Source organism: Onychomys torridus, chromosome 1, assembly GCF_903995425.1.
Source record: "Onychomys torridus chromosome 1, mOncTor1.1, whole genome shotgun sequence".
NCBI lineage: Eukaryota > Metazoa > Chordata > Mammalia > Rodentia > Cricetidae > Onychomys > Onychomys torridus.
The window spans coordinates 108,780,405-108,808,021 of record NC_050443.1 but is presented as its reverse complement, the minus strand read 5'-3'; the positions used below and the strand labels follow the sequence as shown (position 1 = coordinate 108,808,021).

Sequence of the window (27,617 nt, the reverse complement as noted above, 5' to 3'; positions counted from 1 at the left end):
ATTCAGATCCAAATGGGGCTCATTCTCAGCCATAATCCTCACCCAGGCCTGTCTGCTCGGTAGCTATGCCTTTGCGGGCCAAATTCCTGCTCAGTAATTGAGCTTTTAATTCTATCCCTGTCTAGACAGCCACACTCTCAGGAGGACAGAGGAGATAAAATGTGCATGGCTGGAAGGCATAGCCATGCTACAGCCTTGACCTACAGGCGCTCTGCCACACACTTCAGGGTCCCTGTTCTGTGTCCACAGGCTGCTTCCCATGTGCCCACATCAAAGCTGTCTCCAAGCTCCTGGCTGCAGACGCTGTGTCTAGGGTTCCCTTTGAAGCAGCACCAGCCACAGGCCCTCCAAGACTCCTCTCCTGACAGACACTTCCCATATCCACCCCCATCCTGCAACTCAAAGCTCCCCTAAGAAGTAGGCAGGACAAACATCCATTCTTATAGCTGCAAAGGCTGGGGAGAAGAAAGGGACCCATCGCTCCTGTTGTCCTCACTGCTGGGGAGGCACGAACATGCAACTTGTGGGAATAATAAATAAAGTCATGAGATGAAAAAAATAGAGCTCTGAGGCTCCATACCATGAAGCCAAGAAGGAGCCCTCAGCCTCTAACAGGAGGGCCAGCAGTTTACACTGAGCCAAAACTCAAGTCCTTTGAGGGTGAGGGACATGGCATGGTGAATCTCTCACAATGAGTTCTCACCAGGCTGGAGAGAAAAAGTAGCCAGCAGTAGAGAAGGGTATGAAGCAGGAAGGTGTACAACCACCACATCTTCAGGGTACTTACTGCCTCATGACAAATGGTATCCCCAGCATCAACAAGAAAGTGACCAGGGAAAGAGAAGAATTCCCGGGGGCCCGGAAAATGGCTCAACCAGGCAGCTTGATGACCTGAGTTTCACTCCTAGAAATCTCATAAAAAGCCACACGTTGTGCCACATATCTGTAATCCCAGCACTCCTACTGGGAGATGGGAGACAGAAAGAGAAGCAGCCAGCAGCTCGTGGACCAGTTAGCTTGGATGTGCAGGGCAGTGGCAGAAACAAGAGGGAACTTCAACAAGGTAAAGACAAGAACTGGCACCATGAAGTTGTCCTCTAATCTCCATGCACACATTTGTACACATATGCATAGGCGCGTGCACACGCACACATACACAACAACAACAACAACAACAACAATAATAATAATAATAATAAAGAATTCATAATGCCCAAGTTATAAGCACACTGTCACCTGAGTAGGTGGAGAATGAGTTCAAGGGAATATCAATGTCCCTTGGACATAGACTCCAAGCTTACCACGTCACACAAATCAGACTGGATGCTAGTTGTGAAATAGGTCAAGGGTTTGGTCCCACAGCATGTTCTAGAAGGCCCTTCTAGCTAGTTCAATTATAGCTATCATACAAAGCAGGCCCAAGAGCTTGGCTTTCAGGACACTCTGACCACCTGAGAGGGAATGGTCTCAACAAATAAACTGTCTTCCTAGTGCCTGACATAAAACTTCAAGGACTTATATATCCAGTCCAGCTCTCCAGGCTTCCTGTCTGATGGGAAGAGCACAGATGAATCACCGAGGGCCAAGAGTAAAGAGAAAGGAACAGAGTCCAAGGAACAAGTCCCCTTGCTGTAGGCAACTGGGCACAGTCTACAATGCCAAACACAGAGCAATATACTACAAGGACCTATGCCAGTCTCACATGCAAGGAACAGAAAGCCAAATCCAAAAGGAGCACAGCCAGGGTTGCACTAAGCCTGAGAAAAAGGAGAAGTACTTTGTGAGGTGAGCTAGGAGTGGGCTTGTCCACTGTGCCCAGGCTTCAAAAGCTCAAGGACAACATTAAGAATCAGGCGCATCCTCCTCTCTACTCCATCAACTTCAGCGTGCTCTCATGGTTACAAGACAGTAACCACCACTCCAGACATCACACAAAGGCAAGAAGAGACTAGCAGCAACATGAGAAAGAGAGCCAGTAAGACGGCTCATCAGGAAAAAGCAACTGCCACCAAGCCTGATTACCTGAGTTCTATCCCTGGGAAAGGTTCCACAAGACCTGGCCTGCGACATGGGTCTCAGCTGAGTCAAGGCGCAGGTGAATGAGCAGAGCCTGGCCACAGTAGACAACAAGCTCACTGCTGGCTCACATCATATAACTGCTTCCTCCTGCTTTGCTGCATAGGAGTTGTTTACAATAAGCACTCTGTGGGACACACAAGGGCAGGCTTGCACCCAATGGGCTGAGGTACACGTGTGTGTGAGTTCAACACTCCCTCCCTCCTAAGCCTTGGCGGTAGATCTATCCCAGCCCACCAGCCCAGCAGCAAAGGCTCAGAGCACAATGCCAACCAGCAAGGAAGAAAAGATCTGTGCCCAGAGGGAGGAGACAAAAGCCAGTGTAACAGAACAAAGCAATGACAGAGAAGTTAAAGAACCGTGACATAAGCCAGGAGATGGTGGCACACGCCTTTAATCCCAGCACTCAGGAGGGGCAGAGGCAGGAGGATCCGAGGTCAAGGCCAGCCTGGTCTACAGAGGGAGATTCAGGACACCTAGGGCTACAGAGAGAAAAGAAACCCTTGTCTTAAAAAACCAAACAAAAGTAAGAACCACCTAAGAGAATAGAGGAGGTGGAGCTCAGCACGTGCAAGACCTCATGATCTATCCCCAGCACAAGGGAATTTGAAAAACCAACAGTCAGATGGACCAGCCAACATGAGCTGAGCTAGTGGTTCCCAAGTAAAGGGCTGCCCCTGCTTGTTATCTCACAGTATCTTTGGGGGAGTCTGTCTGATCCTTACCAAGCCCTGGTAAGTTTGATCTTGGCTTCAAGGCACCATGTACTATAGTTTCATGAGTGAGCAGAGGATGAACCCTAACTACCAGAGCTCCTCAGGGCAGGAGCTGAGCCTGTGTTAAGTGACACTCCATGGTGAGGGCTGCTCATCTAGGGCTCGAGGTCCAACATGAAACAAGCCGGTGCTGAAGAGCAAAGCAGGCAAACATGCTCACATGCACACACACTCCCCAGTGTGTTTCACGCTCACGGGAGAAGCAAACATCTGAGTTTCGGCTGAGTCCTGTGTATTTCAAATTTTACTGTGTTATTGTGTGTATGTGTGTGCCAAAACACATGTATGTTGGGCAGAGGACAACTTTGTGGAGTCAGTTCTCTTCTTCCTTATATGGGCTCTGAACTCACAATTGGATCACCAGGCTTGTGCACACAAAACCATCTCTCTGGCTCTGAGTCCTATATTAACTCAGTCTGTTACTTGATTGATTTCTCTGGACCTTGTTCTTTCACCTCCTCCACAAATAAAGGAGTTGAGGGCAGTCAGTTACGATGGCTAGGGATCTTTCCAGATGTGGCTGTTGCTGAAAATTCCGTTAGCTGGAGTTAAAGGGGTAAAATCTGAAAGGTCATGGGGACCTGAAATGGCAAACTACTCCTGACGAGGTCTCAAGATCCCTGCCAACTTCTGAAGCATCAGGGAGGAGAGATGTCTGGAAATCGTGAGGTGGTGGTGTGACCAGCCGTCCTCCCGCAAGGACAGCCAAAAGGCAGGCCCTTTCACGAGTCCCGCGGCTGCTACCAGCGCAGGCACTCGCCTCATTCTCTGAAGCGTGAAGTGAAGAGCAACACTAGGACCAATGAAGCCAAAATGAAGGAAAAGCTGCCAACTTTTTTTAAAGCCTAATAAGCCAAGTCAATCACTTCTTTATCTCTCCTTTGAGAAGTACAACAGGTTCCTCAGTCACACACAAAAATATTTTTGTTGCTGAGTCTGCAGTTTTACTGTGTTTGCCAGCTGTCCGACCCACTCCTGTTTAGGGCTGGGGCCTTCAGCCTGGGCCTCTTGTTGGCTGACGTTTTCTTCAAAGGCTAGTGTTGCAGCCACTGGCTGCAGCTCAACTGAGTGATTCAACATGCCTTCTGGAAACAGTTATGTCAACCTTTCATTTTCTTTAAAACTATGCAGTAGGGGGAATTGTGCATTCCCCCACACCCAGAAAGAGGAGAATGGAGGGAACTAGGAAGTCAGGGGGGGGGGAAGGTATATACCATCTAAGAGGGGAGGGGAGAATATTCCAGACTGGGTGAGGAGAGACCCAGCACGTGACCAGCAAGGGTGGTAGAGCCACGGGCTGTGGACCAGGTATAGCATCTGCAGAGCAATGTGAAATCAAACATGAGCCCCTGTTCAGAGGCTCTTTCCTTTTTTCTACATACTCTCCCCAGAGCTTAATTGTTTGCATTTGCTTTGGTCCTTGAAGAGCAAAGAAATTCCCAGATTGGCAAGTGCAGACACCCAATTGGCCTCACAACCCAGCACTTTGCCACACAGCTGCATAACCTGCACACTGTATCAACTGGGGTAGAGAAGTAAAGCCTGGCATCTCTCCTTTCCAAGGCCCATAGATGATGAGCGGCTTCACAGGCTCCGGCATTAACACCATTGTGCTTCTCTGTTGGGTACCTAGATCAGAGCAGAAGCTTTCCCTGCCCAGTGACCCCACAGCATTAGTCTGTCACTCCAAGCCCTATATAACTTGCTGCCCTAAGATCTGTGAAGTGTGACAATAACCCCAATGCCCATGCATCTTCCAGGCATGAGATATAGTTACCATGACTACACAAAAAGGGTGCAGGCAGGGTCAGAGGTCCCTGGAGCAGGGTAGTGGGAAGCCCAGGACTATCTTGAGGAGGAAGAACCACCTGAGCCAAGGCTCCAAGCCCACTGAGCACACATCACTGTTCCACTAGGTATCAGACAAGACACATATGCAAGGATCGAATTGGGACAATGGTCTCAGAGCATAGGACCTCTCTGAGCCCAGGGCTTATAAATGTACAAATCACATGTCCATTGTCAACTGCCAAGTGAATCAAGAGTGAGATGCCTAGAATTTATATTAAAGAAGGCTATTAATGACATCAAAAGTATAACCTTGACAGAGTCAAGGACGGCTGTGGTAAATGGAGGGATGAGACTAAGGAGCCAAGAGGCCAGGGCAAAGGAGGACCTGCTACATGGGTACTGAGACCACCAATGTGTCCAGCTCAGGAGACTGGTGTCGCTGTGTCTTCAGCATCTATTTCCCCATCTGACATGTTACTGGTGTCTGGGGGTGTAGGACACATGAGAAGGTGGTTGGAAAGGAGATGGAAGAAGTGAGAGAATGGAAAGAGACAGGAGGAGAAAGAATGTAAACAAGAAAAGTGCAAACTCCTTCCTCCCCACTGCTTACGAACACCACCATAATATTTAGTCTCCTTAAGATATATCAAGAAATGTTTGCTACTTCAAATATCCTCTTGCTCTATTTTGTACCACAAAATGTCAACAGCTCTATATGGGAGCCAGCAGCCAGAGGCTTTACATTCTGTGGCGCCCACAGGAGAAGAACAGGATGTCGGTCAAGTCTCCTCCATACATCAGCCCCTTTGACCTCAGCATGGCTGCTGATGCAGTGTTGGGTCATGGCAGATGTGCAACAAATATCTAGGGAAAAAAAAATCAATGAATGACCTTAAAAGATCCATTAGGGTCTTGGATTGGGGAGAGGTACTTATATTAGTTAACGCTTAGCATTTTGGCCATGGTAACTGACTTGAAACGCTTTGGTTTGCAATTATCTATGAAGTGTTCATGCTATGAGATTCCAGTGCCATGTTTAACAAGTGTCTTTTCAATTAGTGTGTTTATTAGAACAATCAGTACTCAATCCACCACAAGGTCTTGCCTCTCCCTTGCCAAAGAAAGAGGTCTGGAGGGTTCAGAAACCAGTTAGAGGAAACTGTGTCCTGTGACCAGATAATTAAGAACTCTTTCCATTTTGAGCCTCTCAGGAAATTGACTGCACAGTTACCACGAAGAAGGCCTTGGAGGTTCCCAGAAGAGGAGCTGGCGAGCCACTAGCCAAGGCCAGTCAGAAATATAGACAATACAAAGAGATAACAGCTAAGCAGAAACACTGGCCTTGTGTTCTAAAAGTTGTGAAGAACTCACTAGAAAATAACTGTTTACTCATAGTCCAAGATCCAGGACCTCCAGGCTGTGCAGAAAAGGAGAATAGAGCGGTTTCACCCATCATCACCTACCCGTCCCCATGGCTGGCTCAAGGCGTCCCATCTCAGAAGGACTGTCCCTTCTGCAGACAAGCTCCCTCACCTACACCACCTACGGAAACCTTCCAGCCCAGGGAAAACTCTTGCCCTTCCTCCCCTGGTCTCCTTCGCTGCCAACCCTCCACTCCTGTCTCCCACAAGCTCCATGGCTTGTGCCCACCACTGCTCCATGCACAAACCTAACATGTTTGGTCAAGACCGGTGTTCAAGACACACATAGGACACCAGCAAATGAAGAGAGACCCAGAGGAGCTTAGAGTTGGATAGTAACTTGTAAAATATCTTGTAATTCTAGTAAATTCCTTTTTACCAATACCACAGAGAAACAGACAGGCCTAACATTCCTCTCTGCTCAGTCTGGCAAAACCAAAGCCTCATTTTCACAGAGGCAAACTCCTCCCAAAAGACAGACAAGGGGTGCCAGGCAGTGGTAGCACACGTCTTTGATCCCAGCACTAGGGAAGGAGAGACAGGTGGATTATCTGTGAGTTCAAGGCCAGCCTGGTCTACAGATCAAGTTCCAAGACAGCCAGGGATACACAGAGAAACCTTATCTTGAAAAACCAAAATAAAAAAATATAACGAAAGACAACAGAAGTCGGCTTTGCCACCTCCAGTTCTTGGTCTCTTGGTGTCTCTCCTAGCATGGTGTTTCTAAGCACATTCTTCCCAGGCACTTCCTGTTCCCTCAAAACGAGGATTCTATCTGCCACTAGCGTTGGCAAAGTCTCACTGTGAAGCACTGGAAAGCAAATAATTCTGGCTTCCCTTGCCCTATGGTCTCCAGGCCAAGTATGCAACTCTTCTGGTACAGAATGAAAGCAGCCATAGACTCTATAAATGAACAGATATGGCTGTGTTCTGATAAAACTTTATTTACAAAACAGATGGAGGGTCAGATACAGACTAGAGGCTACAGATGAGCCAATCTGCACTTTAATGCATGGTCAATGCTCACAACAATCAGATAGACAACGTCTCCCCTAGATGAGAAGGACAGGAGACATCCCCAATGATCTGAGACTTGCTTTGCCTGGACCACAATATTTTCCCTCAAATTCCCTGCAAAGAGTGCCAAAGTGAAAAAAGGCATTGCCATATTAAGAGAAAAATGGAGCCAAAGAATTTCCTCAACCATCAACGAAGTTCTTGAAACGGGGCCAGAGAACACAAAGGGCTGTGCTTCTGAGTTTGGGGGAGTGAAATATTTTCACATGCCAAAATGATCTACAGTCAGAACGATAGGGAGTCATGCCGCCATTCTCTTCTGGAAAAGGGCTGGCTCTGCAGAACAAAAGCAACCCTCCACGTCCCTGTCTGCACTTCTTTCCTCATGAAATACTGGTGCTCACCTCCCGAAATAAAGGTAAATATCAACCCAGTAATAGGAGCCTTGTCCTATCAACAGGCCCTGCGGCATCTTTGGCCACTGCTGCAGAAGTGCTCCTAGTTCTGGGAGAGAAGACCACAGAAGGGAGAAGCAAGAGGGGGCACAGAAAACCCCTAAAATGGAAAAACACAAAAGCCAGATAGGAAGGTTCTGGGATGGTGCTCCTGTTTACTTTATGGGAAGATGGACAGCATCCACAGGATGCACAGGCTTTGGTTATCTGATTTGCTTTTGGAAGAGTCCAGGGGCTTAGTCAGCATCCTCTGATAGTCAGGTTGCCTGAGGAGAACCCATGTGAGTCACACCCAGCTTCTAGCCACCCCCTCCCTGGCTCCTGCCTCATCCCCAGAGGCTACCTGGGCCTTCCTCACTCAGATCACCAGTGGCCAACTCTCCACACACAGGGCCAAATTGTAAGAGGTTAAGATATGAAAACCCCAGTCCTCACACACACACCCATGTGACCCTGCTCTGAACTCCATGATCAAGCATCAGCCTTCAGGCCCTGTCAGCAGGCTGAGCAGTAAGAGGACCCTCTGTAAACAAAGCAACCAGTACCCAGAGGCTAAGCCTCAGCCACTTCAAACAGGTCTGTGGGACTGATGGGCCAAAGGTGGCTGGGCACCCTTGTAGGCCTTGGTGGGGAGGAAGAAAGCCACCTCAAGCCTGGATAAAGGCTGTGTCCAAATATTTACCTGGTGGTTGGCGTCAGGGAAAAGAACCCACAGGAAGCTTCATTGCCTCATCAGCACTCTGAGGTACCAAGACCACAGGTTCAGTGTAGCCCTGGCACAGGCTATATCCGGCCAAACTCCAAAACCAGGAGATGGAAGCAAGAGCATGCAGTCAGCCTGCTGCACAGTCCGACTCATCTGAAACTGGTTCAGAAGAGCTAGGTATTAGCCCGTGGTGTCTCTCTTAATCCATCACACTTGGGAGTTGTGGGCCTGGCTTTTCTCTGAGCAGATGCTGGGTGTCGTAGTTATGGTTACTATTGCTGTGATGAAACACCATGACCAAAAACAAGGTGGGGAGGAAAGGGTTATCTGGCTTACACTTCCACATCACTGTTCATCATCAAAGGAAGTCAGGGCAAGAACTCAAACCGAGTAGGAAGCTGGAGGCAGGAGCTAATACCGAAGCCATGAAGGGTGCTGCTTACTGGCTCACTTCCCCTGGCTTGCTCAGCCTCCTTTCTTATAGAACCCAGGACCACCAGTCCTGGGATGGTACCACTCACAATGGATTGGGCCCTCCCTCATCAGTCACTAATTTAAAAAATGCCTTACAGCTGGATCTCACGGAGGCATTTTCTCAATTAAGATTCCCTCCTTCCAGATAACACTAACTTGTGTGCTGAGTTAACAAAAGACTAGCCAGCACAGCTGCCCAACACCCACCACCTGACCTGAAGGCCAAATGAAATGTGTTCCTCATGCAGAAGAGAGTCTGAAAACAAATGAAGAGCTGGCGCGACGGCTCAGTCAGTAAAGCACTTGCTGTGCGAGCCCAAGGATCCGAGTTCAATCCTCAGAACCTACAAAAAAGCTGGGCAATGAGGTGCACACCTGTGATCCCAGCGCTGGGGAGACAGAGGCAAGAGATCCATGGAGCTTGCTCACCAGCCAGTCTAAGCAAATCAATAAGCTCAAGTTCGGCAAGAAAGCAGTTGAGAAAACACCTGACATCAACCTCTAGCCTAAACACACACACATACAGAGACAGAGAGACAGAGAAATCAAAATCAAGGGAATCTGGGCACAGGGTCACATGCCTGAATCTTAGGTATTTGGGAAGCTGAAACAGGAAGATCACTTGAGCCCAATAGTGCGAGGCTATTCTGATCAACATATTAAGCCTACACACCCAAAAAAAAAACAATGGAAAATTACATTGTACGTTGCGTCAAATTCCTATTTAAATGAGGAAGGACAGAAATACAGAATGTATGGAGTCTTGAGTCTTGTTCCTCATGTGACAGGGGATGTTGAGGGGCCTCGGATGTGGGGAACTACTTTATGAAGTGAGTCAGACAAGGGGTGTCCCTGGGGTCTAAAGCAGGATGTGATCAAATACCTGAAGGACAGGGGAAGGCTAGAAAGAGAGAATGCTCTAACCCCAGGGGATCTGTGAGGAGATGGCGAGCAGAGTGGAAGGGTGAGGGATGGGGCTCCAGATCAAGTCAGGTGATCCTAAGAAGGAGTTCAGGACACTTTGACAGAAAGGAACCTACAGAGGGCTTGCATGAAACAGCGGCCAGGGTAATCGGCACAGCTGGAAAAACAGCTGTATGACAAAAGCACCTTCCTTCTACCTTCCCAACACTTCCCCGCATTTCTGTGCAGGCTCCTGCTCCAGACTGAAGACACCCGATCAGTTAGTGCACATTCTATGTTTCCCTCCATCTCTCGTGGCTCTATTCTCCTCTTAAATAGCTCAGGAAAAAAGGACAAAAAAAAAAAAAAAAAAAAAATCCTGCCTTTGGATAAAAGTTAAAAATACTCTGTACACATGGCCAGTGGCTCGTATTAAGCACATTTGGAAGTAGTTTGTAGCCCAAGCTGGACTACTTTGCCCTCAAAGCTGCTTTCCATTAAAATGTTCACATGTGTGATCCCCACCCCCACAACCTCCAGACCAACACTGACCCCATTGAGGATCCTTAGTTTCAGCTCTGAGGCAGGAGCATCCCATGAGGCTGAGGGGAGACCCACAGGGCTCACCCTCTCTCCTCCAAGGGGTGGCTCAGTAGTCTGGCCCACAAAGCTTCCCCATGTGAACCCTTCCCACTAAGTCCTTTAGGGTCTCAAAATGCAGCCAGCGGAGTGAATGCACATGTGTCGGCTCAGCAGCGAGAAACAAAAGAAGTCCTTTGGTCACAAGCCCAGAAACCTCTCTGGCAACTGCAAGCCAGGCAGCTTTAAGCCCTTAGAGATGTGAGGTACACTCTAAGCGGGAGGAAGTGAAGTTGCTCGGGCGGGGCCTGCGCCTTAGCGGTGGCAACAGTGGCCGAACACACTGTGTCCTTTCTGTGAGCAGCATGCAACCACAATTTGCAGTTTTAGGGGGCAGCATGTGCACCCTACTTGGGCCACGGGGGTTGAGGTGCTGTGGCTCACAGCTCCTCCCAGGCTCCCTAAGTGGGGGGAGGAGCAGATCCGGCAAAGGAAAGGACGGCTTGAGCTCTCTACAAGGGAGAGGCACATCAGCAAGAGGACATCAGGTCTCAACTGCACCTTCCATTTCATGAAACACATGTTCAAAAAGGACAATTCAGCGTGAGTCACAGAACCCCTCAAGCAAACTCACGATGCTGATGAGACACTGGGTCCAGATGACCAGCCCTTGAATTAGTCACTAGCTTGTGCATGTGGTGTGTGGCCCAACACCAGCTTCACTGGGCTGTTCTTAAATGGCTCTGGGGAAGCCCAATTAGATTCTCCCAGGAAAAGGCACTCTCAGGGGGTGATTTTCCTGCCTGAAGTTCCGGCTGACCTCGAACTTGATGTCCTTAAGCTCCTGAGCTTGCCTCCACATCCCCCGTTCCTCAAATGCTGGGACCGTAGGTATGCACCACCACATCCACAATCCTACACTGTCTCCTCTGACCGTCCACAACCTGTTTCTTTGTTGCTGTCTAAGAGGACACAATACCAAGCAAGCGCCCTCCCATCTACTGCCCACCACACGTTGATCACACCACACACAGAGGGGTAAATTCAGCAGGAACTCAATTCACCTGGGTGGCCAGTTCTCTCCAAATCAAGCTTTGTTACAAGCCAGGCCAGACTCTCCCCACAGATAACCTTCATTAGAACAGGGACAAACAGGAAATGGGGGGGGGGGGGTCAGCAGAAATCAGGCTTTGATGTGGGCATCTGCAATGTAATAGTCTTTCATTTTCAATTCCATTTTCAAAAGCTACGTCAGTTCAATTTTACATTTCCAAACATCCTTGTGTGGTGGGGATGTGCAGCACATGTCAAACATCAGGCTTCTGGCTAAAGAGTTAGACTCCCAGGGACTGCCAGAAACCCTTCACACAGCTCCTCTGTTGAGAGCTTTCACATTTTGCCTGGATATGCCAGAGGTGACACGAGGCTCCTGTCTCCATATTGGCTCAAAATCAGAAAAGAATATCCCTGAGCTGGAAGCAGTCACATGGTATGCACCCATGCATTTCAAACATGAAATTACTTGAGGAGACAGTTCACATACCACGCAGGCCAGAGCCCTGCCTGCAGATGGCCAGGAGGCAGGCCCCCCAATGCTGGCTGTCTTCCATGAACTCAGTGGGTCTGACGGTCCTACATGTGGCCACTGGCTGTGCTATTCTGGCCAACCTCCTTCCGGTGCTACCACCACTTTCTAGACACCTTGCTGGCAGCATTCCTGAATGGGGATGTGCCAGCCTATTTAAGGTCGTGCTATTCCATCCCATGTATAAAGACCAGGCTCTATCCCTGTGGTAATGGCTGTGGAGTTGGGTACCTGGAATCTGCAGCCTGGCTCTGGGGAGGCTAGGTGTGATAAGGAGCAGGTGCATTCTCTGAGCATTCTATCTTCCTTTATAAAGTGGGAATAACACAGCTACCCTGTGTAGTAGAGAATGGTTAGATGTGGAGGCAGAGCCTGGCCCAACTATCTTGATACCAATAAACACATCTAGAAAGACGAACCGTTGATAGAAATTCCACATTAACCTAGCAGAAATAGCACACAACTGTGACCTCACTAAAGTCAGTCACCCACATGAGCACAGAGCCTGTATCTACTACAGCCTTCAGTCCTGGCCCCACCACCCAACCTCTGAGAAGGTAAGGGAATGGGCCAGGTGTGGGGTAAATGTTTGGTCCTGTGGTTTTCCTGAAAGAATGCCCATACTTGGACCTCACACCTAACTGACTTCATAGGTAACAAGCAAGAGCTTCACAAGAAGATGCTAGACTTCATTAACTACGGGGGGGGGGGGGGGGGGGGGGGATTACTGCGCCAACCACAGAATTACCACTGACCCTCCTACCTTCCAACCTTCCATCTAAAGGAATTTCTGAGGACAGGAAGAAAGCAGGAACTGCAGTCTCACCACTGTGCAAACAGAGATCACATCACCATGTGATCTACATGAGGTGAGGTGGGAAGTTCTGCTGGCGATCCAGTAAGAACTGGATTTAGTTTCAGGTGTGAAGGCTTTCTAAACAAGGCTGGAAGATGTGGTCCGGTTGGTAAAGTGCTTGCCTAGCTCCCACAAAGCTTTGGTTTGATTCGCAATACTGAATAAACCCGGCTTGGTCCTGCATGCCCATAACTCTCACATACGGAAGGTAGAGACGGGGGAGTCAAAGGTTCAAAGCCACCTACAAGTTATAAAATGTGTTTGAAGGCAATTTGTGCTACATGAGACTTTGTTGAGCAAAAACAACTGCAAACAGAATATCAAATAAAATAAATGTTCTTTTCCTTTAATTAAAAAAAAAAAAAAAATGCAAGCGTGGTGATGCATGCCTTTAATCCCAGCTCTTGGAAGGCCGAGACAGGTGAATCTCTCTGAATTTGAGGCCAGCCTGGTCTACAAAGTGAATCCAGGACAGCCAAGGCTACACAGAGAAACCCTGTCTCAAAAATCACACACACACACACACACACACACACACACACACACACACACACAAAACCCTAATTAATTAATTTAAAAAATAAATTAATTACTGCAGGTAAGACTAGAAATAGAATCTGATCTGCAAACACCCCCAACCCCCAAAGCAATTTCATATAAGCATTTCTCAAATTGAGCTCACTTTCACTATGTCAGTTTTATACCCTGGTCCTGCCTCAAAGTCACATGCCCATAGAGAATCATAATTTGGGCAGATACTGCATTCTAGCCCTTTTGCAGTGGGCTATGTGTGCATCAGCACATGAAAGATTCTAGGGGGCTCAAGGAGGAGATGTTAATTTTGTCTTAAGGGTCCCAAAACCTGAGTATAGAAAGCTTAACAAGGAGCTAGAGAGATGAGTCAGGGGCTGAAAGAGCACACTGCTTTTGCAGAGACCCCGCGTCAGAGATTCAATGTCAGGTGGCTTATAACCCTGTAACTCCAGCTCCAGAGTATCTAATATCTCTAGGTACATACTCACATACAAATTCAACACATGATTAAAAATGATTCTTAAAAATCTTTTCAAATCCATTGCATACATACCAAGAATCCAGGACACCTCCATTTATGTATATGGAGACAAATATTTTTGTAACAGATGCTTCACTTTAGAGTCTGTTGTTTATAAAGATAAAATGCTACCAATTAACTAATTAATTAAATGTAAAACCTCTGATCTGAGAGCCAGCTTCTTCCAGGGGCTTCCCGAATCCCTCCTCTCCCGCCCAGGCCCCTCTGGTGAAAGCTGTCTGGCCTTGCAGCTTCTGCATCATTGCTGCATGCTCCAGAGCACCAGAGAACCCCAATGTCCTCACCCTCTCCAGGCCTGGCATCTGAGAGCTGGACTGTGCAGGGGAGGCACTCAGGCCTCCTGACCTCACCTGATGGTCAATTTTAATAAGGGCGATGTCCGCCTTTTCATCCACATCTTTGATTTTGGCTTCATAGGTAGCTCCATTCTTCAGCTCAACCTTGACTCGGTTTTTGTTGGTCACCACGTGAGCATTTGTCACAATCAGTCCATCCTCAGACACGATGAATCCAGACCCACTAGCCACTGGCACCTCCCTCTTTGAAAAGGGAAGCCTGAAACAGACATTAGTTGAGCTTGAACACCTCAAAACACTTACACACACAAGGAAAAGACTCTGCAAGAGCAGCCCACACACATCTAGCGAGTGTTTAACGTTTTAAAAATAACACGAAGCTACTTTTCGGAATGAATCAAAAATTCCACTTAGAAAATATTCCCTGGGAATCTCTTCAGAGCTAGAAGTTATTAAAAGAAGGGCCAAGATTATAGATTTAAATAGGAAAATTTTCCTAAGGCAGGGAACTCTATCATAATATAGGAATCTACCCAGTGACATTCCTGACACTTTAATGTGCTTCAAAAATAGCTCTGTCATTTATTAGTGAGAGCTTCAGACATTACGGGAAAAGGAAGGCACTCTTTACTTGCGATATAGTTCAATGTGAACCACAGCAGGAGCGATCTTCTCCACCACGTCGGCAATAAAGTTGTATTTATGGCGCAGACTGTTGGGATCTTCCTGCCCTGAGAACCAAAGCAAAGAGGAGACAGTTTAGCGATGCTGGGCCTGTGCTGGGTCCTGGAACAAGATACGGGTTAGAGGGAGCCACAATGCACTGAAGTATCAACACACACATACATGCACACATGTGCTTCCACACATATGCCAACATGCACATACAGAACATACATGAGCATATGCACACATACACACATTTGCATGATCATACACACATGCACATTTGTACATACACATTTGTATAATCATACACATGAGCATCATGAGCATATGTGCACATATACTCATCTGAATATTAACATCACACACACACACACACACACACACACACACACACACACACACACACCCCTCTGTGGAAGGGGAACCATCATTCCCTAGGCTCTAGGCTAAGAACTGGGACCTTTCCAGTCCTCTTGTGACCCATCACAGCTGCATGTCACCAGGCTCCCCCAGAAGTTCTAGGGCATCTGTGGATTATTCCTGTTTCACTAAGATCTGCAGTACTCCAGCTGGGCAAAGGGACATGCAGGAACCAGCTTCCCATGCTGGAAGGGTGCCTCCAAAAACAAGGAGGCCTCCAGTGCTCTCTTGTTCCCCCTCAGCCTGGTTCCCCTCCCTAAGCTGCTGGACACATCCAAGAAATCTGATCTCTCTTCCCACGGTGCGATGTTCTTAGGTTCAGGAAAAGAACTACAACTTCTAGGGAGATAAACTAATTTGACAAATTCATGACAGAGACATCTTAATATGTCTGCTTTCAAAGCCTTTTAACCTTCTACTTTCTTACACACTTTGAAAGTAAGTATCGTTACCATATTATATTTGGGAAAACAAAGGCAAGGATTTCCCCATGAATACTAAATGGTCTTAATAACGAACATAAACAACAGGAACATCTGAGAAGTGCCTCCCCTCCCCTACAACTCCATGGTTTCATCAAATACACAAGTTTTCCACTTCACAATGGCCATCACATGGATCTGCTTCTCATCAGTTACCATGATGAAGGCAATTTATGAAAGGAAGTGTTTATTAGGAGTTACATTCCAGGAAGATGAGAGCCCATCACGGACTGGGTGGCAGGACCATAAAGCCCATAGCTCACATCCTCAACCACAAGCACAAACCAGAGAGAGAAAAAAACTGGAGGCTTTTAATCTCAAAGCCCATCCCCAGTGACGCACTTCCTCCAGCAAGGCTGTACCACCAAGACCTTCCTAAGCAGTGCCACCAACTAGGAACCCAGGGCTGAAGTACCACAGCCTATGGTGATGGTGGTATGGGAGGTGGGGTAGGGGGTCCTTATTTAAACTACCACAGTTCCTCTCCCTGGTCTCTATGTAGTTGTGATTAACTGGCGTGTCCTCTGAACACCCAAATAAAAGATGGAACTATGGGAGTAGAACATTCACATTCCTTCTGAACACAGAGTCTGGCAAACGTCACTGAGAGACAGCTGTAAACAAGTGCATCTGGGCTTCCTGGGACCAGCTTCCTGGGCAAGGACCAAGTGGAGGTTTAACTCCAGCTGGCCAGCAACCAGAGAGCACGTGGTATTCCAAAACCACCAGAAGCACAGCTGTGGGACTCCTGCCTTGAAGGATAATTAACTCGCTTCTCTTTTCTGATGTGCCATATTAGGCATAAGACGATCTGCCCACATAAATATGAACATAAATATGAGGTTTTTCAGGCTCAAACAAGAAGCAGGTGCCTTTCTCACGCAGAGCAGGGAAAGTGGCTCCAAGGTCTGTCCACCAGAGAAGCTACAAGAAGGATCTAGCCTAGGCACATGAAGACCTGAGACCCATCCTAGGTCCCCAAGGTGGCCTCCATTTTCTCACCAGTAAAATGGGACCATTGGTGCTAGGATGAGATGTGTGTGTGGTTTGGTCCTGATGGTTCATGACTGGAACATGCAGCCTGACGGGAGGCATCAAGACAAAGAGCCTGTGGCTCTGAGAATGGATGCAGGGCTCTCCCATTCGGTAGATGAGGCAGAAGGAGCGGAGAGAGAGGATAGACAGTGACAAGCCAGCTGCCGACGTCCATTGCTGTCACTTGGTGGATGTCCACATAGAAACTGAACAGAAGCAGCTAAACACAGGGGGACCCACAATCGCTCAAAGATGGACAAAACATCAACCCAAGGAGAAGAGATGTCAACCCAAGGAAAAGAAACATCAACCCAAGGAGAAGAGATATATGGCTTCTGCACCTGCTGTGTCAGAGCACCTTCATATGTAAAGCAGGGTGGTTGCTTTCTCCTCCCCCACCCCCAGGTTCCTCTCTCATTTAACTGGAGGGAGCTGTTGCTGCTGCATCCTTGTGTCTACAGACGCCCTGGTGGCCCTACTGCTCTGGTCTCCACCACAATCCTCCAACCTCCTTGTGAAATGAAATGATCAACCCAGACAGTCACCCCCTATAGGTGAAGCCAAAACCTGCTCTTCCTGGGAATGCAGAGGGCTGGAGGTTGCTGCCTCTAGACCCCCTCATCAACGGAAAAATGCCAAACACTAGCTCTGCGCTCTAATGGTCATTGATGGCTCTGGGCACCACACCTGCTACTGTGTGGCCTCAGTCACATCACCATGCTCAAGCTTAGTCCCTTATCAGGGAAAAGAACTGTGACCATAAGTGTTTGCTTCACAGAATGAGAATGTATGACCCCCTGCCCCAGAAAGCACTTAATGAAGCCACAGAATAAAGCTTAACAAGAGATTGGCTGTTCAAGAGGCTCTAGACAGATGTGAGCACTTTGGACATCAATGAAACAAAAGGGATAGGAGGGAGGCAGAGGTGCAACCTATGCAAACTCAAGTGTGTCCTGGAGCTCAAACTGTGTCACAGTGGCCACTCCTGCACTGGTCTGAAGGGTGACCTGTGATCATAGCCTGTGCCTGTTTCCCAGCTTACACAGCTTTGTGGAAGAGGGCCAGTGGTTGGGTCATACATGCTCTAGCTCAAACTGCAACCCAGGTGGGCACTCAGCTCCAATGGAGCAACCCACCAGAAGGCAGCAAGTCCAGCACACCCTGAGGATCATGACCCCACACTCTTTCTGCATTGTTCCCTTAGCCTAGAAGTTAGAAGGAGGGAAGTGTATGGGGCTGAGGCAGGCCCTTCCTAACTGCTCCATGGCTATACAGAGCAGAAAGCTGGAACTGGATGCCCCTATAGTGAAGCAAGGAAGGAAAATAAAAGGCATGGAGTTTGGAAAGGAAAACATAAAAATTGCGTTTATTTGCAAATGACATGATGGTCCCTCTAGAAAAGTTTTAGGAATATAAAAATAAAATAACAGGGTAAGTGAGTTTCAGTGCCATAAGAAAACAGATCAATATACAAAATCCATTCGATTTTGTATATTTAGCAATAAATAATCGCAACAAAAAAAAAACTTTAAAATATCATAGCGACATCAAAAGAATTAAAATCCTTGGGAAATATTTAACAAAGGTTGTCCAAGAACTGTTCATTGAATGCTCAAAAGGGGTGTCAAAACAAATTAAATAAGACATAAATAAATGCAGAGAAATACCAGACTTGCAGTTTGGAGACTCAAAGTTGCTACATTTTCAGTTCTCCCCAGGAGGATGTACAGATGAAAACACACTTCCCATGGAAAAAATCTCAGGAGTCTTGGTAGAAACTGATAACGTACTTCTAAAATGTATGTCGGCAGTAAAGGCCTCTAACGTGCATCGTGAGCCTCAGGACAGAAAACCTGAATGACTTACAATAGAACTTCATTTTTAAACAGAAAAGTCTAAATAACCAGGATTAGCAAGCGGAAGGATGAGTCACAGCAACTTACAAAGATAAATCTTTCCACTTAGCTAATAAATATTTAGTATTACTGATTTTAACACAACAAAAGGCCCATTAAGTAAAGCCAACAATTTCTTATAGCTTTATGAGCTCATGGCTGCCAGGATTCAATCCCAAGAAAGCAAATGGCCTGTCTCTCTCCTTTATAAACTATTAGGCACACCACTTCATAAATGTCAAACCCATCATCTCTGGAGGTTTACAGAGAGTGTGTATTAACCGCTTTCATTTATTTCTTCATGTTTTTAACTCAAGGTCCATAGCATAGGCCTGGTTGTCCTGGAACTCACTGTATAGACCAGACTGGCCTCCAACTCACGGAACTATGCCTGCCTCTACCTCTGGAGTGCTGGGATTAAAGGTGTGCTCCATCAAACTTAGCCTTTCTCAGTCTTGTTTTTCTTCTTGTTTCCTTTGGGAGAAGGGGGAGTATGAACTACTTTCAGCAACTTCCTTCTATGAGGAAGGAGAGAAACACACAGTTTGGAGAAGCTTCCATACCCATTACAGAATACTTACTGAAAAGAACAGGACCCCAAGTTCAGAAACTGACCCTCAGCCTGATGGGGGATGGGTTCCAAGAGCCTCAGCAGATGCTTATGTTCCTTAAGTAAAGGGTGTGGTGTGTTTCGTGCAACTTACAAATCCTCCCACGCATGGTAAGTGGGTTCTAGATATCTAAACGTAGCCAATATGGTGTCAATGTCATGTAAATGGTCACTATCCTGTTTAAGGAATTTTCACAAGGTGGAAGCCTACACATGGTCAGAACAGATAGAAGTTTCTTCCGTGCATGTAAGAAAACTAAAAATATATAGATATTTGCATTAACTATATATGGTATATACATACAAGAAAACTATTCATTCACACACACACACACACACACACACACACACACACACAGTGGGGGAAACATATACTTGATAGACGACAGACAGGTAAGTGACAGATGACAATGACATCACCATGGTAATGTAGCTCAGTGGGCAGAAGACAGGACGAGCCACCAGAGGCTTTCAGTTCCATCCTCAGCACTGCCTAAAGAGGGATGGCAGTCACAGTCTGTGACCCTAACCACTCTAGAGCTGGAAGTTGGACTTTGAGGACTTCAAGCCCTTGGCCCACTTGGCTACATCTCTAAATGAAAAAAGGTAAACAAATTGATGATAGCTGATGGATACCCAGAGAGAGCCATTGTGTAGCCCACTGAATCCATGGATGAGAGCCCTGAAGACACACACACACAAAGCTGACTATCGGACATCACACATGATCATGCATGATCACGTTTATGAAAACCAGTGACAGTAAAAATGAAACAAAGTTACAGACTGACTTATCTGTTTATTTTTAGTAGCTCTCAAAACAATACACACACAGGACTTATGTGTTTTAGATACATGAAAGTGTGTGTTTCCTTCACCTCTAAGGTAGGAACGCCATGCAGAGATGAGAATGAAGTCATAGAGAAGAAGGCCATGATGAGCTCAACGCCATGATTCTCAATATCTGTTACAAGGCGCCCCAGAGCATGCGGCAAATCCATGGGATACTCCCCATTCCTGGTGACAGCGGTACCTAGTGGACATCTTGTAAATGAGTTCCGGGTTGTTCAGTTTCAAAACTGTGTGTCACTACATTCCTTGGATGATTCCCTATCACCACAAGGTGAGGCCACCAGCAATTGCTTTGATAAAAGGAACAGACCACAGAGAAATTACTCAACATCAGAAACTGTGGAAGCAGTACTGATTATAATACTGGAAGGGTCAAGGGGCTCTAGTCTCATTTGCTTTCCCATTGTTGTTATAAATACCACAACCAAAAGCAACTTGAAGAGAAAATAGGTTCTTTCATCTTACAATCCTCCATTCAGGGAAATCAGGGCAGGAACTCATGAGGAAACCATGGAGGAATGACTGCTTCCTGGCACGCTCTCCCTCGCTTCCACTTGGCTTCCCTAGCTAGCTTTCTTACACAGTCCAGGACCCCTTGCCTAGGAATGGTACTGCCTGTAGTGGGCTGGGCCCTCCTGTATCAATTAACAATCAGGAAAATGCCCCACAGAGCCATTTGATTAGCAAACCCCCAAGTGAGACTGCCTCAGCTAACTCTGGTTCATCTAGGTGGATACTGGAAGAGTCATCAAGAGGTACATAGATCCCATTCATAGGAAACAGTGGTGATTGTGAAATGAAAGGTAACTGGTTTTTCCCCAATGACTACTAATAAGTTGTCTGGATATCACTGCTCGACAAATGGAACTCTTTGGTATAATTTTGGCCTAGGAATGCCATAAAAAATTTACTGTGACATACTGTCTTCTAGGAAGGAGGGGAACACACAGTTCAGATACACTGTCACAAGCCAGGAAAGTTTGGGAACTTCCAATACCACTGAATCCCTACAACCGGTGTGAAAGACACAGAGCAGAGAAGACACAATGAAATCTACTAAACAGGGCCCCATGGACAAGGGCGAGCCCCCAGTGCAAGGGCTGCAGCAGAGCACTAACATGTGGAAAGTGTGTAGAGGTACAACAGTTAATCTGCTGCAGTTGCTTGACTATTATGGGCTGCACATGCAGTGTCCCCCCTCAAGGCTCATATGCTGAAGGAAGGTTTGTTTGGTCTCCAACTGGTGATGGATCCAATCCCTGAAAGACTTTGACTTCACCAATGGGCTAACCCACTGATGAAGTAATCGTGTGGTGACATCACTGGGGGAGAGCAGGAGATGAGGCTTGGTGGAAAGGGACCCCTGGGGTGCATCTTCAGGTCTCCCCCCTCCCCTCCTCTCCCGCCCTCCCCCCACCCCCCTCTCAATTGGCATGAGATAGCAGACTCTTCTGCCACCAGTTCCCGCAAGTGTCTCCCAGGCCCACTGAAACGGAGGAACCAGTTAACCACCAATCTTTCCTCCCTTGGCATTGGGGATGTAACTCAGTCAGCGGACTGCTTGCCTACCATGAAGGAAGAAGCCCTAGGTTGCCGGGTGCACTTGCTGGTAGCATTCCAGGCAGGCCGGAGGACCAGAAACTCAGTCATCTTTGGCTACAATACTGAGTTCAACGCCAGCTTGAGACTCCTAAGATCTTGTCTAAAACACGACACAGAACAAAAACCACTCTCCTCCCTCGAGCTGTTTGTAGCAAGTATTTTGTCACAGTGACAAAAACATAACAAAGATGTCACAGGCTCTGTCCTTCTGTCATACAGCAGTTACCCCAAGTGACATACTGCACAGAGAAGCACTACTGCCCAAAGCCAAGATCTCTGCTATCATGGGCTAGCTCTTGCTTTGCCAACACTGGGGGCCAGTGCCTTACAACAGCTCCAAGGGGCTCTGCCTGTGTTTCAGAATCTTCTAAGAATGTTAGTCTCCTCCCTCTCAGTCCCCAAAACACGGGGCTCCACTCCAGCACTCTGTACTCCCACCCATTTTGCTTCCTGCCTGGAATACTTTATTCTTCCCTACAGCTAGTCAAATCCCACCCAGCCTTCAATATTGGCAGCAAAATAGTAGGCAATACTGGCCAATAAGACTATGTGCTTAAGCACAATGCTAGACACAGATGTTTCCTCTAGTTTTTCTTCAAAGCCTGCAGGGTGGCTCTTATGCCTGAATCTATACAGAAGGAAAGTGAGTTGCTTGAAGCCCCAGAACTGGATTAAGATATCGTCTAACTGACAAAAGAGTGTTTGCCTAGTATGCAGGAAGCCATGGCTTGGGTACCCAGTACCACACACTAATCCAGGCATGGTGGAACCACACCTGTAATCCCGATACTCAGAAGATGAGGACAGGAGGATCAGAAATCTAAGGTCATCCTTGATGCCTACCAAGTTTCAGGCCAGCCTATGCTACAGGAAACCCAGTACCTGCTCCCCACCTCCCCTCAAAGAAGCCTCAGAGCTGGAAAGAAGCAAAGTAGGAGACTGAACCATGCACAGAGGCTCCCCGATTGATCTCTGCCAATTGGGAAGCCAATGCACACTTCTGAACTGGAAGATCCCGGTCAGGGTCCAAATCCAGCAGCCCAACCTTCACTTCCAGCAAGAACAATCCTGCCATCTAATTTCTCTGCAGAGTTGATACGTACAGCTAATTTGGGAAACAGAACACAGTGTATTCGAGGGAAAAGAAATGAATCCTCCTTTATTCCCAGGGAACAGCTTGTTCCCCAAATTCAAATCAGCTGCAAGTACAGATTGATCAAATCCTTGGCATTTTAATGCCCTGTCCTACATTCAACACTGGCTACATCATCTGCAGGGCCCAGGGCAAAATGAAAATGAAGCTTTTGTTCAAAAGACTGAGAATCTCAAGGCAGCGACTGCAGAGCATTAAAACAGGTGGGGCCCTGCTGACTGTGGCTACAGGACCCTGTGTGACTAGATGGGTCCATGCCCGAAGATATCAGTCAGCCAACGTTTCAAGTTCATCTGACTTTTAAAGCCATGCTAGGGTTTCTAGAGGTCTGGGCCTACTCTGTGGAGCCAAGGGAGCCCAAAGGGAGCCCACTGACCGTCTACAGGGGCTCACATCTGCTGGGAGAGGAGGAGCCCTCCTTGTCCGTGGTGATCTGCAATGTCAGGAAGTGCCCACAGGCAGAGGCAAGCTATAGAACCACAGGCAGATCCCCTACTCAGGCTAGGGCTCCTCTACTTCGCAGGGAGAGAGTTCCACTGGGTGGCCTCTATGGAACCTACTAGCTCTCAAATCAATACCCCCCCCCAAATTTCTTCACCTCCAATACCCACACAGGTGGTCATACCTGAATTCATATCTGAAAGACTTCAAATAAAAGTGTGGGTCACTTATGACAGAAACCAAGACTCAAGGAAAGGAGAGGTGTGAAGAAAGAGGAAAAACACACAAGGGTCATGCCAGGGCCTGCTCAGCAGGAGGCCAAGGGGATGAAAGGGACTGGGCAGGCCCATGAAGGGACAACACGTCTTCCTCTCTGGCATTTTAAGTTCAGATTGGCTTCCTTCGGCCATGTAGGCCTGGCCAAGTAATACAAGTCATTTCAAGGCACTAGAATGCCTTAGACAGACGTTGGAGAGGAAGGCCAGTGAGAAATATGTGTGTCCATTCACACTGGAAGGGCCTTGACCACCCTGATCCCTCGACGGCCTGAGGTCCAGAAGTCATTATCTACAAGACTGCCTCCTGCAACCCTGGCTGCAGTGAGCCTGAAGTCCTGGCCAAGAGTCTAGAAGAAAATCTTCCCCAGGCTCCCACAGACACAAGTAAGCATTCTCCCACTGGCAAAGCAATTAGAAATAAGTTCGAGGCCAGCCTGGGCTACCAAGTGAGTTCCAGGAAAGGCGCAAAGCTACACAGAGAAACCCTGTCTCGAAAAACAAAAAAAAAAGGAAAAGAAAGAAAGAAAGAAAGAAAGAAAGAAAGAAAGAAAGAAAGAAAGAAAAGGAAAGAAAAAAGAAATAATGCAAAGAAACACAGCAAGCACCCTGTGGGTGTGGAGGACACCAGGAGTGGCCTTTAGGAAAGGTCCAGTGTGTGAAGGGGTAGGACACACTCCTCAGCTGTCACCATCACCATCCCAACAGTCACCAGTCACCATGAGTGGTCCAGCCTCTGGGGCTGCAGCCTTCAAATGCCGGCAGATCTTAAATACAGACGGTCTCCCTGCTGAGAATCTACAGCCAAGTGGGTACACACTGAGCATGGTCCTCTTCTTCATCTTCGGGCTGCCCCAGAGTCCTGTGTTGTATTTGCTATTTGGGTCAGTCTGAAGCATGACCTAATGACAAGTAACTATGAAGAGCTAGCTACTGAGTCAATGTAGGCCCAGGAGAAAAACTCCCCCAACTCAGGGGCCCATCTGCAAGTGCTCCCACCTGCACCAATCACAAGGTAGCATCTGTGCTGGAGTCCAGGGCAGAAGAGGGCAGCTGGGGGCTGGAGTGCAGCTTCAGCCAAGCCCCCGGCACTCCCAGCTCAAGCCACAGCCCTCAAACATGCACTGCCTGCTCACTCTCCCCACTCCACTCTGTTAGTCTGCACGTGCACATGCACGGGGGCTAGAAGTCAGCCACGGATGTTATCCTTCAGAACAGCCATCGCTTTGTTTGTTTGTTTGTTTGTTTGCTTGTTTGTTTTGAGATGGAGTCTCTCACTGGGACCTGGGGCTTGCGGATTTTGCTAGGTTGGCTGGCTTATCCTGTCGCCACCTCCCCAGTGCTGGGATTACAAGCATATGACATCCTGCCTGGGTTTACATAGGTGCTGAGTCAGCTCAGGTCTTTGGGCTTGCCTGGCAAGCACTTTACTGCTCAACACTTCTCTGCTGGGGGAACATGCACTGAATGAGACACACAGGGCAGCAAGAAGGAGCAACTTGCTGGATAAAATCAGCAACACCAATTGCCAGAACCAGCCAGTCACTGAAGGAAGAAGAAAGTGCCCGGAACATCCTCCCACAGCACACTGAGTCCACACTTATACATCCTCACACTGAGTCCAACCTTGACATCCTCACACAGCACACTGTGTCCACACTTGGGACCTTCCTTGTCAGGGTGGAAATACAGGCAACTGAGACCCAAGGCAGGTATGAGTACCATGCTGAGACAGAACTAGAACCAGCAGCTGGCTGGGGGGGGGGGGGGGGGGGGTATTGCAAAATCAGGAAGGGGAACAGATGGGGAGGAGTGTGCAGTACAATCATGGAGGGGAACAGATGATTTGTCCCCAAGAAAAGCTCCCTTTGTAAGAGTTCTTGCTGAATTGGAGAACGGCCTGAGAGGCCAAAGTTAAAAGTCCAGATGAGCAGAGTGGAGAGGGAGGGTTGGGAAGCTCAGAGGAAAGAGGCGTGGGCCCAAGGGAAACTTGCAGGGCTCCTCCTTTGACAGTGAACTCGAACTGCTTTCTTTAAGGGTCAGGGAGATCTGCAGGCTTGATGGGGTATAAAGTGAATAGGAGATGGGGCTTCCTGTTGTAAGCAGATGTGCCTAGAGGTAAGAAAAATAAGAAAAAGTATAACTCAGTAATCACAGCAAAGACTTCCCACCAGGTTCATAAGCCTCTTACTCAGTCTGGATGGCTGTGTTCTGTATGCCCCACTGTGTTAAATTCCAATGCCAGCCTCAGTCAGCACAGCTCCAGTGAGGGCTGGGACTGAGGGGAGAAGGCAGAGAAACACATTCCAGGAAACCAGAACTGCTTTTCTGAGTGGGGCTGTGCCTGTAAAGTCCAGGGTGTTGAACACGGGATACAGGCAAGAGGAGGCGGGCCTGGGCAGAGAAAAGACGCACAAAGGGCAGAGGCTGAGCAGCAGCAGGGACAACCAGCGGAAGTCTAAGATTAACCTGAAAACAAAACCCTGCGCCATCATCATCCAGTATCACCTGCAGATAGACGTGAGAAGGAAGCAGTGGAGACTCGGTCCTTGGTGTCCCAGGGGTGAAGCTCATGCAATGAGGATTATGTCCACTGAGCCATCTTCTCTTTCCCCTTTTTTGGGGGGTAGGGTGGGGTAGGGTGGGAGGACACTCAAGATCTCACTATGTAGTCCAGCTTGATGGAGCTGAATTTGTGGCAATAGTCTTGCCTCTGCTTCCCGAATACCAGGGTGACATACGTGTGCAACCACGCCTCGTTCAGTTATTTCTTATGATTAAAAACTGGAAATGAGGGCACTAGGGACGTGGCTCAGTTGGTGGAGCATCTAGTATACACAAAGCCCCAAGTTCAATCCCCAGTAGGAGAGGATCTGTAGTCCTAACACTCAGGAGGTGGATGCAGGAGGATCAAAAATTCAAGGTCATCCATAAATAGTGAATTCAAGGACAACCTGGATATATGAGACCTTATCTCACCCCCCCCCCCAAAAAGGTGGACTCTGCCCTTGTCTTTTGCGTAAAATTCCTGAGAGTTTCCTGTGACCTCTTTCTTTCCTCCTAATGAATAAAGAAGGAAGAGGAGGTGGAGCCAGGGAGCCTGGCCTTGATTTCCAGCCCACACTGGCACTTCCAAGCATTGGCAGCCCCTCTTTCCGGTACAGTCTCCCAGACGGCTCCACGTGGGAAAAGCTTGCCCTATGCCAGACCTCAGGCTGTGATGGCTGGGGGTGGTGCAAGAGACTGCTTTCAGAGGCCAGGACGAGGCTGCAGTGCCCGGTGTTCAGACATAGCAGGTGAAGTAAAGGGGGCCGGATCACCCAAACAAGTCTAAGGCTGTCTCCCCCAACTGACCACATCAGGGCCCAACTGGGGGCACCTGGCCAGCTGGCCTGCAGCCCCTAATTGTGCTGTGATTCACAAGCTCGACCTAATTCTGTAGCTTTGGCTTTCCCGGGAAAAGGTGCCTTTTACAGAAGCATGTACCGACGTTGAATGACACTTTCATTGAAAAATTACTTTCAGTCTCAAGGGTAAGAAATAAGAAAATGATGGTAACCTTATTTGCATGCCTGTGGTGAATGCTTAAGGTTGATTGTCTTTTTTAGCTGTCTCTGAAAGCCCAGCATGTGTCTATTATTAACTGCAGGGAGACAGCTGACAGTTCAGTCCACACCACCTCCATCCACTTTCCCCTGATAAGCATCTGGCTCTAGTCCTGACCTTCACACTTGTCTTGATGGAGCTGTCTTCCTGCTATGATTTCTCTGGTTGTTTTGTCTGGGGCTGCTTGGCTGTTCAGTTCCTGAAACTCCAACCTCCAGGGCAGGGCTGGGAGGTGGGGCCCTGGGGGTCTAGAGGCCGGAGCTAGAGCCAAGAGATGGGAAAAGTCCTGCCTCCAAGAAGAGGCCCGAGATGCACCAATGCCCACTTGCCAATGAGCTGCTGTTCCCATGGACAAGCCGAACAGCAAGGGGGACTTATAAAACTGAACCATACACCAGAAGGAAATGGTATCTCAAGCCTGCATCCAGAAACAAGGCACTTCCTCTTTCCAGGCCTCAGTTACCTTGTTTGTCAGATGAGGGAAGAGGCTAGACCATTTCTGACATCCTTTCTATAGCTACAAAGAAAGTTATATGACCTAATAAATCTGAAAGGTACATTTCCTGA

The 27,617-nt window shown here is 47.8% G+C and overlaps 1 protein-coding gene across 1 annotated transcript in view; it reads right to left on the bottom strand.

Moving 5' to 3' along the window:
- Htra1 (HtrA serine peptidase 1) overlaps positions 1–27,617 on the bottom strand; it is a 49,391-nt gene that overhangs the window by 8,998 nt on the left and 12,776 nt on the right. The window contains exons 2-3 of the mRNA XM_036168654.1: positions 14,642–14,741; positions 14,065–14,269 (exon numbers count right to left, since the gene is read on the bottom strand). Of these exons, the coding sequence (XP_036024547.1) occupies positions 14,065–14,269; positions 14,642–14,741 (305 nt within the window). The remainder of the gene's footprint in view (positions 1–14,064; positions 14,270–14,641; positions 14,742–27,617) is intronic.